The sequence below is a fragment of the Acinonyx jubatus genome, chromosome B3 (assembly GCF_027475565.1).
Source record: "Acinonyx jubatus isolate Ajub_Pintada_27869175 chromosome B3, VMU_Ajub_asm_v1.0, whole genome shotgun sequence".
NCBI lineage: Eukaryota > Metazoa > Chordata > Mammalia > Carnivora > Felidae > Acinonyx > Acinonyx jubatus.
The window spans coordinates 129,796,065-129,813,260 of NC_069386.1; the positions used below are offsets into that span (position 1 = coordinate 129,796,065).

Sequence of the window (17,196 nt, forward strand, 5' to 3'; positions counted from 1 at the left end):
AAACTTACAAAGCCTATTAAAATGTAAGGTTTTGTTCAAAAAGCCTACAATTATTCACTGTTTTTTTTTTTTAAGTTTATTTATTTTGAGAGAGAGAGAGAATATCCCAAGCAGGCTCTGTGCTTTGAGTGCGGAGCTGGAGGCATGGCTTGATCCCATGTCGTGAGAATCACCAAACCAAAAGTCAGATGTTCAACTGAGCAACCTGAGCCACCCAGGCACCCCTCACTATATTATTCTTTAGCAAGTATTTTGCAAACAAAACAACAAAAAAAACTGAATCATGTTTTGAACCAATAGTTCTGAAGTTTTCTCAGGAACAGAAGCTCAAAATCCTGACTTGCTGTACCACACAGCAGTTAATGGCTTAATTAACAGTGGTAAAGTATTATTATGCTATTTTGATCTCAGAGTCTAGAATGAAATTTTTCAGAACCAGAAATGCCCTCAATTACTATTATAAAAACTTAACAGCTTTGGAAATTAGCTTTCACTGAAGATTTGATGCTGTTTCTTAATGAATTCAATCTAAAGTTACAATGTAAAAGAAGCAATTTTATGTAAAACTTATACCATGGTAAACTTATTTTGACAATAACTAATGTTGTTTGAATAACATCATCAAGCAGCTTTATACTACTCTTCCTGTGCTATCAAAACTTGAAACAAGATCTCTATTCCCACACAAATTACAGGGGATATTTTTTTCAGAGGTGTTTTAGCAGAGTATGCTGGCCTACATTCCATGGGTGTGCCTTGAGGTTTTTTTCTTTTTCTTTTTTTAAATGTATTTATTTAAACTCAAGTTAGTTAACATACAGTGTAGTATTGGTTTCAGGAGTAGAACCTAGTGATTCATCCCTTATATATAACACCCAGTGTTCATGCCAACAAGTGTCCTCCACTTTATTTCTTATACTGAAGTAAATTTTACACAGGTTAGCAGTTAAACATACAAAATAAAGCCATTAAAACACAGAAGCATATACTGAAAACTTTTTTAACTTTGCAGATTTCTCGATGGTAGAAAACTCAGAAATCATAAAAGAAAATATTGTTCAGTTCATAAAATAACAAAAAAAAACCATTTGTGTGGCAAAAAAACCTAAGCAAAGTAAAAAGCAAGTAACAAATTGGTGAAAATTATTTTCAACTTACATCAGAAACAGTTAATATCTATAACATATAAAAAACTGCTAACTATAAAGGAGGAAATAATCTACAATCCTACAAAAAATGATAAGAAACGTGAATAGATTACACAAAGGATTCCAGGGAACCAACAATGTTTTAAACTAGTAAATGAGAAAGAATTAAGCACTTTCCTGTTTTCTTGTACAAATTATACCCAAGATAACCAAATAGTTGATGAGGAGAAATTCTTTTTATAGAGTTAGGATACCTAACTAATGACTATGAGTGATGAAGTTAAAATACCATATATGAAACTCTTAATAAAAGATCTAGGTCGTGGATTTTTGACAGGTGCAATACTGCCCCAAAGGGACTAAAAATGATTATTTTTTATTTGTTTCAAGATTTTAAATTCTAGTTAGTTAATATATAGTGTAATACTGGTTTCAGGGGTAGAATTTAGTAATTCTTCACTTACATGTAACACCGAGTGCTCTTCACAAGTGCCCTTAGTGCCCACTAAGCACTGGCATCCTCTGCCTTCCTCTGCCCACCTCCCCTCCAGCAACCCTCAGTTTGTTCTCTATAGTTAAGGGTCTCTTATGGTTTGCCTCCCTCTCTTTTTTCCCTTTTTTCCTCCTTCCTCTATGTTCATCTGTTTTTTTTCTTAAATTCCACATAAGTGAAATCATATGGTATTTGTCTTTCTCTGACTTGTTTTGCTTCACATAATGCACTCTAGCTCCACCCACATCATTGCAAATGGCAAGATTTCATTCCTTTTGATAGCTGAATAATATTGGTGTGCGCGCACGCACGTTTGTGTATATACCATATCTTCTCTATCCATTTATCAGATGAACATTTTGGCTCTTTCCATAATTTGCCTATTGTTGATAGTGCTGCTACAGACATTGGAGTGCACGTGTCCCTTCAAATCAGTATTTTTGTATCCTTTGGATAAATACCTAGTAGTACAATTGCTGGGTCATATGGTAGTTCTATTTTTAACTTTTTGAGGAAATGCCATACTGTTTTCTACAGTGGCTGCACCAGTTTGCATTCCCACCAAGAGTGTAAGAAGGTTCCCAAGGGGGCTAAAAATTAGTCCTTAGGAATGAAAATTTTAAATAGTATAATGGTTTGTGGCTCTCTAATGGGCCAAAATACAAAAACAGAGATGTACTTTTTGTGGTGTTAAAATTTCACATGAAGGGGGTATAATCTGGGGAAAAAATATCTAAAAATTCTCATTAGGAAAACAATTCAAAAAAGGTTGAGAAACAGTGAAGTAGATAATAACCATCAATGGCTGCTAAAATGATTTAAAAAAGAGAATACACATTAGATACCACCAAACAGGGATACACGTTACCATCTAGGAAATATTCTTGGTTAAAATTTGTAACTGCATCTCGTCAAATCTCTAGACCTACTTATCAGTTTATACAATAAAGGGAAGAGAGAATGTATTAAAATACAGTGAGTGTGCAAGTTGGCCAAATCCAGAATGTGGGGAGCTCTGGAAGGTGAATACTTAGTTTCTTCAACAAATAACTTAAGAATAAAAAGGGGGAGGGAGGATGGAAGCTACAGAAAAAGATTTAAAGGACATATCGACAACCAGGCACCCCAAGTTAAACCACAAATTTCTGATATCAGGTCCTGGTTAAGACATGAGAATTTGCATTTCTTATAAGGAATATTGATGCTGCTAGTCCAAGAACCACACTTTGAGAACCACTATCATAGACCATCTGCTAATTTCTTTCAAATATAGACAGATGTGAGATATTTTAAAGTAATTAGAGAAAAACCAATGAGCTAATATAAAATAGGCAAAGAACTTGAACAGACAGGTCAGAGAAAAGGAAATACAAATGTCCTCTAAACATAAGTAAACATACTCAACACCTCTCAATATGAGAGAAATGAGTGTTTTCACAGCATAACAAAAGATCATTTCATACCTTTTGGGATAATTAGTGCTGCCATGGGTATGGGAAAACAGGCACTGCCATACGTTATATGGCATATATATGGTTATATACATACGTTTTCACACAGCATTCCTTTGGGTCCTTAAAGTTAGGCTCCAAGGAAGGTCCATATACTACAGTTGTTGATATGTCCTTTAAATCTTTTTCTGTAGCTTCCTTCCTCCCTCCCCCCTTTTTATTCTTAAGTTATTGAAGAAACTAAGTATTTGCCTTCCAGAGCTCCCCACATTCTGGATTTGGCTAACTTGCACACTCACTGTATTTTAATACATTATCTCTTCTGTTTATTGTATACACAGGTATATAAATGGTTATTGCCTCTATATAAGACATTATCTATCAAAATTTAAAATGCATACATCATTTGAACACTAAGAAGTTCCACAGAGATATGCATGTTTACACATGTACAAAATAGCATAGTAAAAGGACATTCATTGCAAGCACTGTATTTAATAGCACAAAACTGGAAGAACCTAAATTCTCATCAATAATTGACTAGGAAGATGGTAGAAGGATCCTAAGCTTACCTCCTCACATGTATACATGGAGGCAACAGCTACATGTAATACAATTCACTCTGAAGATAACCTGAAGATTAACAGGACAGACTGACTATAGCTAAAGACATAAAGTAGCAGTCAAAACAGGAATGGTAGGGGGAGCAGGGACATAGTCGGGTACCACACCCCCAGCACAACAAACTACAAGCAGGAGGGATATTCCAGGTACAGAGATCCACCCTGAGGACCAAGGGGATCAAGCCCCACATCGAGTACCCCAGGCCCTTGGTATGTGTGGTAGAAAGATGAGTTCCTATAACATCTGGCTTTGAAAGTAAGTGGGGCTTAATTCCAGCAGCTTTGAAAATCAGCAAGACTTTACTCCAGGAGAGTCAGATGGCTACAGGGAATTAAGACTTTGCTCTGCAAGGGACCAGCACACTTCATCACTTGGTCAGAGACCCAGCACAGAAGTAGCAGTTTGAAAAGCACCGGGGTTTATTTATATCTGAAAGAGATTTACTGACTAATTTTAGGGTGTGTGCTGGAGGGGCAGGAATCTGTAGAAGCTTTCTCTGGGAACAGAAGTGCTAGCGAGTACCATCTTCTTGCTCTCCTTCAGCCTAATACTCTGTATCTATCTTGCTAGCACCCCTTGCCCTGCAGCAGGGTTCCCCTGTGGACTCACCTCACCCAACTTACCTGCTCCTGTAGGTGCCCCGATGAAGTGACTCCTACTCCACCATTCCTGGTGAGCAGCCTCAGCCAGGGCTGATGTCTCCCCAAAGTGACAACCACCCTGCCACACCTGGTGGGGAGCCTAGGCCAGACAACTACCCCTCCAAAATGACTCTTGCATCAGAGAAGGGGAGGCAGCCCCACCCAAACAGCATTCCCAGATCAACTGTGGCCCAATCACAATAACAGGGTGCACATGGCTCACACAGGGGACTCTTCTGGGTCTGGTTCTGGTGACTGGGAGGGACTGCACTACTGGGCCCTGAAGGACACCTTCTACATAAGGTCACTATGTAGATCAGGAAAAATCAGGAAACGTAGCTCAACTACCTAATACACACAAATAAACTCAGGTCAGACAAAATGAGGAGACAAAGGATGAATATGTCCCAAAATGAAAGAGTTAAGACAAAACCTCAGAAAAAGAACTAAACGAAATGGAAGAAAGCAATCTACCTGATAAAGAGTTCAAACTAATGCTCATAAGGATGTTCACCAGACTTGAGTGAAGACTGGATGAACTTATTGAGAACTGGACCACTTTTTCTACCGTATACAAAAATTAGCTCAAAATGTATTAAAGGCCAAATATAAAACCTGAAACCATAAAACTCTGAAAAGAAAACACAGGAAGTAAATTTGGCCTTGGACATCAGCCTTAGCAATATTTTTCTGGATCTGTCTCCTCAGGCAAGGGAAGCAAAAATAAAAACAAAAAATAAACAATTGGGACTACATCAAAAAAGCTTTTACACAGTGAAGCCATCAACAAAACAAAAAGGCAACCTACTGAATGGGAGGAAATATTTATAAAAGATATATCCAATAAGGGGTTAATATTTTAAAAATATAAAGAATTCATATAACTCAACACCAAAAGAAATCCAATTTAAAGCTGGACAGAAGACCTAAATAGACATTTTCCCAGAGAAGACTTGCAGATGGCCAACAGACACATGGAAAGATGGGTCAGCATCACTCATCATCAGGGAAATGCAAATCAAAACCACAATAACATAATCACCTCACCCTTGTCAGAATGGCTAGTGTCTAACGACAAGAAATAACAAGTCTTAGTGAGGATGTGGACAAAAGGAACTCTTGTGTCTTACTGGTGGGAGGGTAAATTGGTACAGCCAATAAGGAAGCAATATGGATAGTTCCCCCCAAAATTAATATTAATACCATATAAGCCAGTAACTGCACTTCTGGGTACTGACTCAAAAAACCAAAACCAATAATTCAACAATACACATATGTTCCCATGTTCATTGCTGCATTATTTATAACAGCCAAGATATGGAAACAATCTTAAGTACTCATCAACATACTAATGTATAAAATTGGTAAAGAAAAAGTCAAACTTCTACTCTTCACAGATGCCATGGTACTCTACATGGAAAATGCAAAAGACTCCATCAAAAAACTGCTAGAACTGGCACATGAATTCAGCAGAGTCACAGGATATAAAATCAACGTATAGAAACTGCTGCATTTCTATACACCAGTAACGAAGCAGCAGAAACAGAAACCAAGGAATCGATCCCATTCACTTTTTTAAAGATTAGTTATTTGAAAAAGGGCATACGAGTGGGGAAAGGACAGAGAATGGGAGAGAGATTCCCATGCAGACGCCACACCATCAACGTGAAGTCCAATGTGGGGCTTGAACTCACACACTGTAAGACCAGACCCGAGATGAAGTCAGACACTTAACCAACTGAGCCACTGAGGCATCCCTCTATCCCATTTACAACTGTACCAAAAACCATAAGATACCTAAGAATATTCCTAACCAAACAGGTAGATCTTTAGTCTGAAAACTACACTTATGAAACACTTATGAAAGAAATTGAAGAAGACACAAAGAAAAGGAAAAACATTTCATGCTATGGATTGGAAGAACAAATACTGTTAAAATGTCTATACTACCCAAAGCAATCTATGCATTCAATGCAATCTCTATCAACATAACACCAGCATTCTTCACAAAGCTAGAACAAATAATTCTAAAATTTGTACCGAACCAGAAACCTTGAATAGCTACATCAATACTGAAAAAGAAAAGTGGGAGGCATCACTATTCCAGACTTCAAGCTGTATTACAAAGCTGTAATCATAAAGACAGTATGGTACTGGCACAAAAATAGACACATAGATCAAGGGAACAGAATAGAGAACACAGAAATAGACCCACAAGTATATGGTCAACAAATCTTTGATGAGGCAATAAAGAATATCCAATGGAAAAAAGTCAGTCTTTTTCCAAATGGTATTGGGAAAACTAGACAGCAACATGCATAAGAATGAAACAGAACCCCTTTTTTATACCATTCACAAAAACAAACTCAAGATGGTGAAAGACCTGGGGCGCCTGGGTGGCTCAGTCGGTTAAGCGGCTGACTTCGGCTCAGGTCACGTTCTCATGGTCCATGAGTTCGAGCCCCACGTCGGGCTCTGTGCTGACAGCTCAGAGCCTGGAGCCTGTTTCAGATTCTGTGTCTCCCTCTCTCTGACTCTCCCCCGTTCATGCTCTGTCTCTCTCTGTCTCAAAAATAAATAAACGTTAAAAAAAAAAAAATTAAAAAAAAAAAAGATGGTGAAAGACCTGAATGTGCAAAAGGAAACCATCAAAATCCTAGAGGAGAACACAGGCACCAACTTCTTTGACTTTGGCCATAGCTACTTCTTATTAGACACATCTCCATAGGCAAGGGAAACAAAAGCAAAAATGAACTGTTGGGACTTCTTCAAGATAAGAAGTTTCTGAAAAGCAAAGGAAACAATCAGTAAAACTAAAAGGCAACCTATAACAGGGAAAAAGATATTTCCAAATGACATATTGGATAAAGGGCTAGTATCCCAGATCTATAAAGAACTTACCAAACTCAACACTCAAAAAAAAAAAAAATCCAGTGAAGAAATGGGCAAAAGACATGAAGAGACAGTTCTCCAAAGAAGGCATTCAAATGACTAACAGACACATGAAAAAATGTTCAACATCACTCATCATCAGGGAAATACAAATCAAACCACAAATCAATACTACCTCACACCAGTCAGAATGGCTAAAATTAACAACTCAGAAAACAATAGATGTTGGCAAGGATGCAGAGAAAGGGGAACCTTACACTGTTTGTGGGAATGCAAACTGGTGCAGACACTGTGGACAACAGTGCTCTGGAGGTTCCTCAGAAAGTTAAAGATAGAACTACCCTACAATCCAACAATTGAACTACTAGGAATTTACCCAAGGGATACAAACATACTGACTCGAAGAGGTACATGCACCCCAATGTTTATAGCAGCACTATCAACAATGGCCAAATTATAGAAAGAGCCCAAATGTCCATTGATGAATGGCTAAAGAAGAGAAGATGTGTACACACGCGTGTGTGCGCGTACACACGCACACATAAACACACACACACTCTCTGGAATATTATTCAGCCCATCAAAAAGAATAAAATCTTGCCATTTGCAATGACATGGATAGAACTAAAGTTTATTATGCTAAGTGAAATAAGTCAGTTAGAGAAAGACAAATACCATATGATTTCACTCATATGTGGAATTTAAGAAGCAAAACAGATGAACATAGGGGAAGTGGAAGGGGGGAAGAGAGGGAGACAAACCCTAAGAGACTCTTAACTATAGAGTACAAACTGAGGGTTGGCTGGTGGGGGGTGGGAGGTCCGTAGGGCAATGGGCTAAATGGTTGATGGATAAAGGAGGACAATTGTTGTGATGAGCAGTGGGTGTTATATGTAAGTGATGAATCACTAAATTCAACTCCTGAAACCAGTACTACACGTTAGCTAACTGGAATTTAAATAAAATCTTGGAAAGAAAAAAATAGATTAATGGATAAACAAGGTATGGTATATATACAAAATGGAATTGGCCATAAAAAAAGAATGATATCTTGCCATTTCCAACAACATGAATGGACCTAGAGGATATTAAGCTAAGTCAAATTAAGTCAGGAAAAGCAAATACCATATGATTTCTCTTATATATGTAATCTAAAAAACAAACAAAAAAAACCCCAGATTCATAAATACAGAGAACAAACGTGGTTGTCAGAGTGGCGGAGGATGGAGAAATGGGAAAAGTAGAGGAAGGAGATTAAGAGGTACAAACTTTCAGTTATAAAATAAGTCACAAGATGAAAAGAACAGCATAAGGAGTATAGTCAATATTGTAATAACTTTGCTGATGACAGATAATAACTATACTCATTGCGGTCAGCATTTTGTAAAGTATATAATTGTTGAATCATTATGTTATACACCTGAAACTAATGTAATACTATATGTCAACTCTATTTTAATTAAAAAAAATAGTTTAGTTGAATAAATTACCGTATATCCATGCAGTGGGATATTATATGACTATTAAAAAGACAGAGATATCTGTGAACATGTTGATATGGAACAATCTTCAACTTATGTTATCAAGAGAAAAGAAATCTTGTAAGTTGTTTATTCTATTAAATACCAATTAATTATGTTCAGTTGTATACTGTAAGCTGTTAATATTTAAATCAAAGTATTTTTATGAAGTTTTTATGTTTTTCTAAGGAAAAATTCCAGCCTATGCAATTATGCTATGATCTGCTTACCTGACTGAACGATCGTCACTTCCAGTCACAGCCAAAGGTTTTGTAGGATGAACAGCAAGTGCCCAAAGTTCACCTTCACAATGCCCTTGCATAATTAGGAAAGGTTTATTCCTTTCATGCACCACAATTTCAAAAATTTCACTGTCCTGTGTTCCAACTAGAATGTGGTCACCTCGCCAGCAAACACTCCTCACAGACAAACCTAGTCAAAAGTAAACTGTATTTAAGATCAGTGCTGTAATAACATAATGCCGATCTGCTAAATCAATTTAATTTTTGTACCTTTTATCCCTTAGATGTAAGACAAAAGAAATCTCCAAGTCTTTGATCTACACATTGTCTTCAATTATCCATTTTGTTTGCTATCTGTAATGATAGTTCTCTCTTGCTATATGCCTAATTTCTATCCATCCTTCAAGACATACGTTCTTCTTCCTCATAGACAACTCCATAGTCTGACCACTTCTTCAGCCATCTCAAAATTAATTAAGCAGGAACGACAAAGTAATTGTACTATTTTTCTCTGTATAATAATCTGACTTTTCATGTGTTTATATTTCATTTCTTCCATCTGTTCACCAAAGCATTAAAAAGAGAGACTTCTACTTTTTCTGTATATTCCACAATCCCTTTTATAACCTTAGGAAAGCTAGTGTTTCTCTACTTTCTCATCTGTATCATGTGGCCAACATAAAGATACTGTGAACTTTACAATGTTCTTGTAAAGATCAAATAGGACAAAGTGTCAAATTATTTTGCAAACTTTAAGGTACAATAATGCTCAACAAAACGAATGAAAATAGTGTAACAGTTAACATTTACTAGATGATTATTATGTACCAGACAGTCTTCTAAACATTTTATACATATTAAATTAGCTCATTTAATCCTAGGAGACAGTCTTATTCTCACTTATGGAGGAGATTAAATATGTAGCCCAAGGTCACCCACCTAGTAAGTTGACTGAAATAAGGCTTAACCATAGACTTCTGCAACTTCCAATCCTAAGTACCGCGCTAGTGAATAAAACTTTTATTTTTATTGTGAAAGACTGTTTTAATATATCAATTTTTTAAGTCCCTAAAGAAGAAAAAATCTCCCAATTGAACAAAACTTTCCTCAACCCTCAACACGTTTTATTTTCAACAGTTTGCTAAATAGTTATATTTAGCATTCTAACAGATAAATATTTTCAAAATCCAAGGTTACCTAAGCAAGCCCTTATCCCATCTCTCTGTAAATCCCATTTTAATAAGCATTAGACATATACAAGAATCCCTGTCATAATAGTAAACCTAGACTGTCTTCAGGCAAACTCTCCTCTTCAATAAAAGGAGATCAATTAAATCTATACAGTAGGAACGGGCAAATTTAAATATCATTTATATTTATAAAACCTACATTTATATTTACTAAAAGAAACAGACAATCCTTGGTACATTTAGAATTTGTCTAGTAGTGACACATTTGTTATTACCTTTGTATCCCTGGTCTGTTTCCCTGAGATCAATCACAGTAATCGGTTTAAAAGTTAAATCCCAAAGGCGAATACAGCCATCTCTGCCACCAGTAGCAAAGCCTTCTTCACAAGCATTCATACTAAAAATTCCTGCCTAGCGGAGAAAATAAAATAATTTAACAATATGTACTCTTTAAGAAAATCTGTAATGTAGGCAGAAACCCACTTTAAAAGATTTTGGTATGATAGCAATCAACAAATACAACAGAAAACACAAATGAAAATCTAGAAATAAATCTATGTATACATGTATCTATGTACAATATATGACCAATGATATGGACATATAGAGACATATATAAAGTTAAACCTTATACCACGTATAAAAATGAATTGTAGACATTACATTCTAAATGTGAGAAATAAATGTTAGAAAAGAGTCAAAAGAACATTTATATAACTTAGAGCTATGAAAGACCTTTTATGCAAGGCAGTTTACCCATAAGCCATAAAGGAAAACAAATTTTTCATATGACAAAAGATATCATAAGCAAAGGCAAACAGATTGGGGAAATATCTGCAATGTGTATGACCACTGAAAGGTTAATACCCTAACATACAAATGAATAAAGAAAACCCACGGACAAAAATAACAAAAAAGAGCAAAGGGTAAGAAAAACCAATCAAGCAGTCAACAAATATATGAAATTGCATATATTTAGGAAACAAAATCAAAACAAGAAGTTACTACTTGTCACCCAGAAAACAAGCAAAAATTTACAACAGTGGTTAAATCCTGCACTGAGGAATATGAAGAGCAAACTGGTATTTTTATATACTGATGATGAAAATGTAAGTTGCCACAACCTTTGTGCAAAAGAATCTGATATTTCTGGTCTTTTGCTTAAAGCAAGTCCTGTTCTAAGTAGTTCTTTAATGTATTTAATATGTAACATATTATATATTTATCGTGGTTCATATAAATACATTTAATAACTTTTCTACTTGAGATCTTACTGCTCACCATGGGGCAGCTCTGTGCTCTCTAGGTCCCTTCATTATGTGAGGGACCCAACTGCTAAAAATCCCTAAACCAAAAAACACTAAAAAGTTTTAACAACAGATTTTTTCCCAGTTTGATAACTTTTCTATATGAAAATCTGAGGAATTACAAAAATTAAATTCCGTTGCCACTCACTCACTTAATGAAATAATAATATTAAAATTAAAAAGGTATATTTTTTCTAGAATATTACCCACAAGAGTTCTAGCTTTATTCTGTTGTAGTTAATCTAGAATACTTTTACTGTTGAATTTAATAAGCTTTTTATCAATACTCTGAGGAAGATACAAATACCAGAGCAATGGCTTGAACAAGGTAGTAATTATACTAATTTAATAAATATCTACATGTCTAATTGCATAACACTTCTTCACTGAAATCTTGAAAACAGGCTAATTCAGTTAGAACAACATTTTTCAAGTAACTGAATTGACTAGAAAGTCTGCTACATTACATAATCTTTTGCTCTACGACAAGAAGGTAAGCAGTTATCGAAAAGTGTTTAAAATATTTAAATATACTTACAGTATGGGCTCCTTGTATTGTCCTTATAAGATTGATTCCTTTCCAAACATATATATCCCCATTAAGTGCACCAGAATATGTTAATTCATCCCTTGCACAGGCCAGGCACAAAATTGTCTGAAGGTCACCAGTTTTACCAAAGACCCCTCGTTTTGGGGTCAGAGCATTTCCACATAAACTCCAGAACTAAAAGGTACACAGTATAATCAAATTACCAAAGAATGCTTATAAAATAAAATATTTCTAGTACTTTGAAGCTATATTAGATTAGCAGACTAAAAATTACCTAAGAAATTCCCTTATGAAACATTAGCTTTCAAATGTTCACATCCTCATCCTAGTGTTGTCAATAGCTATATTATAGCTGATAAGCCACTGGTTTCAATCCTTATCTGTAAGAATAAGGGGGGTGAACTAGATTATTTTAAAAATAGGCTATGCTTCCCCCCTTCGGTTTCTGAAAAAAATTTACATGAAACTCAGACACTGAAAGACTTGGCTATGGGTTAGCAATGAAAATGAAGATAAGACATCAGACACTCTTAGGAAAGAGGACCAACCTAACGTCCAATCTTTGATGAAGTTAGTAAAGATGGGGGGAAAATGGTGTTCTCACTGATATTTTCAAAGCTGAGCAATTCTTTTACTTGTAAAGCTTAAAAGATACACATTTGGAATAATTAGCTCATTCTTAGGAGAAAATGGGAAGTCAAACATAAATCTTCATGACCAAGGTTTTTATTCTTTTATGTGAATTGAGGTAAATTTTAATAGTGTGTAGAAAGAAATAAACAAAAATGGATTAGGGCATTGATATACAGAATAAATAGTTTTGCATAAAGAAATTTGGCCCAGACAATAAATTCAACTTTATAGTAAGTAAATTACCACTTAAAATAACATTGATTGTTACATACTTAAACATCTCCCCTCATCTGTTGAGATCTTATTTTAAGACCTAAAGATCTTAGTTTAAAACCTGAAGCCTCGGTGCGCCTGGGTGGCTCAGTCGGTTGAGTGGCCGACTTCGGCTCAGGTCATGATCTCGCGGTCCGTGGGTTCGAGCCCCACGTCAGGCTCTGTGCTGACAGCTGTGCTGACAGCTCAGAGCCTGGAGCCTGTTTCGGATTCTGTGTCTCCCTCTCTCTGATCCTCCCCCGTTCATGCTCTGTCTCTCTCTGTCTCAAAAATAAATAAACGTTAAAAAAAAAATTAAAAAAAAAAACCTGAAGCCTCAAAAAATTATGATACTTATCCATTCAATAATGAATGCTTTAATCAATGAATTTTTATGATTTTTCATTCTAAAAGCCCCATGATCCCTTTGCACAAGGATAGCTGGTTCTCTTCCTATCAGCAAATCCCTATTTCAACCTACTATTTATTTTCATCTAGGAGTGATTCTCAAATTTAGCTGCACATTAGACCTCACCTGAGAGAAATGATAAAACATAGTATGCTGGGCCCCCACAGAGATAAACTGAGACAGAATCTCCAGAGAGTCAAACCCAGGTATCCAAAATTTTTGATGCTCAGAGTAAAGCACTCATGTTCTATAATCCAGATCAACGTTAGCTAATAGAACTTTCCGCGATGATGAAAATATTCTCTCTCTCTCTCTCTATATATATATATACACACTGTCCAATAGAGTAACCACTGGATACATGTGGGTCTTAAGCATTTGAAATGTGATGACTGGGGTGACAGAAGAAGTGATTAAACTTTATTTAACTTTAATTAACTTAAATAGCTACATGTAGCTACTGTTGCTACTGTACTGGCCAGTGAAGTTCTAGATCATCTTTGGGACGTCGTTTCCTCACGTGTACTGCCTGTAAAGACATCTACCATACTTTCCATTGACTCAACTACAAGAAATGTCACTCAGTAAAAATATAGTTTAATTCAGAAGAATCATGTGTTTAATACCTGAAAATGGAACTTTCAGTTTTATTTATAATACAAAACAGTAATGTTTATTAATTTGCCAATAATTTATTAAGCATTTTATATCAAGAATAACAAACACCAACTTGTTCATCACAGATGAAAAACAAAAATGTCTACCTTTGTAGTATTTGTACTACCCTTGCAGTAAGGTACAAATCTATGCTAGATTTCTACCTTAAATCTAGCATAAAGACTTTTGCTGAGTATCTGTTAAAGAAATAAAGACTTAATACTACTCATTATCAAATCAGTACCAGAATATCAAAACCAGAATTGCAGTGGCAGCTTAAGATGCTTTGGAGAAAATGCAGACGGAGTAAGCATAGCAAAAGAAAGGATGTAAACACAGAACCTTACTTACTAGGAATTAACTGTTGTAAGGAACTGTTATATCAGAGAGGGGAAGAAGCAAGTATTTCCAATGTGCACCAGGGATTTAAAAGTAATTGTAAACATAAGAATGAATATCACCACTGACTATATGGGCTTCAAAACCTGAACTATAATTATAAAACAAAATTCAGAGCTTTCATAAGCATAATAAACAGTGGCTACCAAAGGGTGAGGTCAAATCAAAGAGTAAATATAGAGAGAGGAAAAGATAATACTGTCAGAAAGATGACCAGGTGCTATGTGCTAGGAACTGACAAGCACTTGAATAAACACTGCCTTACTTAATCCAATCTACAAGGATTATATAGATTATATAACATAAAAGCAGCCATATTTTTAAGATGTGAAAAAAGCTCAGTGAGGCTACATGACTCATCCCGGGTCAAACAGCTAAGCTGGTAAGTGGCAAAGCCAACTCTGTCCATGCTGCTTCCGTCACACCAACTTATCTCTGTGCAGGAAATCTCTTCCTTTGCTTGGCTTCCTATGCTCACATTTTACTCTGTAGGTGAAACATGAGAAAACAAGACCGATGTAGTAAAACCTACTTCACTAGACTATAAATTTCTTTATGGAAAGTGTTTTATTCATTCCCTACTCATACCTATACTCCTTACAATGCCTCACACACAGTAATGACACAGTAAATGCCTGTTAGGTTGAACAACAGAACGTTAAAAATGTTGACATTTTAAAAATAAGTACTGTCAAAATCCTAAGACTCCCCTAAATTGTAAACAGTGTGGTGAGTACTTAGGGGCAGAGAGTAAGTATACATGACTATTATAAAACAAGACCTTTCTAGTACCTTGATATGTTTTACACCACAGCTGACAAGTTTATTTGGCTGGTACAAGTCCCAAGAGATATCAAATATCTGTAAACAAATCAGATTCATGGTTAAAATACTTATTTTCAGAATCACTTAAGAATCCATCCAAAAGACCAAATGCCCCAACACCCTACCTATCATAAAACAATATTCTTCAATGAATAATAATCAGAACCCCACACTTCACAATCTGATGAGAAATAAATATGTAAATGATATGAACAAAAATTATTTCTTAAATAAAGACATGCCATATGGTTTCACTCATATGTGGAATTTAAGAAACAAAACATGAACATAGGGGAAAGGGGGGAAAAAAGAGAGGGAAGCAAATCATAGAAGACTCTTTACTATGTAGAACAAACTTAGGATTGCTAGAGGGGAAATGTGTGAGGGATGGGCCAAAAGGGTAATGGGTGCTGTGAGGAGCACTGGATGTTATATGTAAGTGATGAATTGCTAAATTCTACTCCTGAAACCAATTTTACCATATATATTAAGTAGAATTTAAAAATTTGAAATAAAAATAAAATATTAATAAAAAATTATTTCTTAGCTTCTATGAACTTTATGAAACAACTAGTGAAGTGAAAATTAATGCCTCTTTTTAATTTTTTAAAAAATCTGGTCCAGGGGCATGTGAGTGGCTCAGTCGGTTAGGTTTCTGACTCTAGATTTCAGCTATGCTCATGGTCTCATGGTTTCTGAGATGGAGCCCTGTGTCAGGCTCTGGGCTGACAGCAAAGAACCTACTTGGGATTCTCCCTCTCTCTCCACCTCTCTCCCTCTCTCACTTTCTCTAAAAAAATAAGTAAACATTAAAAAAAATAAAAAATTTCGTCTGTAAGTCGCAAGAATGTTCAACAGAACTAGGGCATGAGGCAAGTACCTACATCATTTCTGCACAGAAAACATAATGAATGGAATGTACACTTAACACAGCTAGAAACAGAGAACTTTTTTTAATGTTTATTTATTTTGAGAGAAAGAGAGAGAGAGGGCAGGGCAGAGAGAAAGGAGAGAGAATCTCAAGCAGGCTCCACACTGTCAGTGCAAAGCCCAACGCAGGGCTCAATCTCACTGACTGTGAGATCACGACCTGAGCTGAAATCAAGAACCAGATGCTTAACCAACTCAGCCACCCAGGTGCCCCGAGAACTTTTTTAAGCAATTGAAATAGGGAATGTTTTTATAGTTTTCTACCATATAAAACTACTTACATAAAGAATCCAAATATTTATTTCACAGTGAAAATTGTTTTTATTTTTTAGCTTTCTTTATTGTTTATGGGTCAAACAAAATTACCTTATACTTAAAATTTGGAGATCTCAGGCTTTGTTCTTGTCTAAGATTGCCAAAATTCTAAATTCTAACCAACCATTTTTGTTATAATAGCAAACGACAAAAAACCCAGCTGAAAATATGCAATAGAAACATGTACTTTAATAACAAAAGAAAAGCTCTTGAAAAATAATTTCATAGCAGAAAAAAACAATTCTGTTACTCTTCACCATGTTTCTTTTAACACCTGCCTGCATAATCACCTAAGATGCTTATTACCTTTAAAAATGTATAAAATTATATTCTTCAGTAATAAGGATTACATCTTATAAATTAACGTTTAACAAGTCACCATACACAGATTATATGAAAACCATATTGATGCAACTTTAAATACTAACTACAAAAATACTTTAAAAATTCCAACAGTACCATTCTTCATAATAATCTATTTACTAAATCCAAAGTGTGTAATGCTTTAAGTCAGAATATGCAATTACCTAATTAAAATATACAAATCTGATCTGTTACACTTTAATAATTATCTAAATTGTGTTTGTGAGTGTGTAACAGGCCCTTTTGAGAATCTGCTAAAAGACAAGTTTATTTTCCAAAATGCAAATACACACAAAATTTTCTATGCTACTTTTATAGATTCATTCATAGATTCCACCCCGCCCCCCCCCCCCCA

General features: G+C 35.4%; 1 protein-coding gene across 11 annotated transcripts in view; it reads right to left on the reverse strand.

The window, feature by feature from the left end:
• Positions 1 to 17,196, reverse strand: part of EML5 (EMAP like 5) — a 176,187-nt gene that overhangs the window by 124,261 nt on the left and 34,730 nt on the right. For 10 of the 11 annotated variants that reach the window (XR_008299587.1, XM_027066369.2, XM_027066368.2 and 7 more), the window contains 4 exons: positions 15,201 to 15,269; positions 12,047 to 12,232; positions 10,477 to 10,612; positions 9,000 to 9,201 (listed from right to left, as the gene is read on the reverse strand). Coding sequence is in view for 10 of the 11 variants with exons in the window: in XM_027066369.2 (XP_026922170.1) it covers positions 9,000 to 9,201; positions 10,477 to 10,612; positions 12,047 to 12,232; positions 15,201 to 15,269 (593 nt within the window). In the remaining variant the exon portion in view is untranslated. Of the gene's footprint in view, positions 1 to 8,999; positions 9,202 to 10,476; positions 10,613 to 12,046; positions 12,233 to 15,200; positions 15,270 to 17,196 lie in introns of those variants that run through there. The other variant, XM_053224806.1, reaches the window with a different exon arrangement.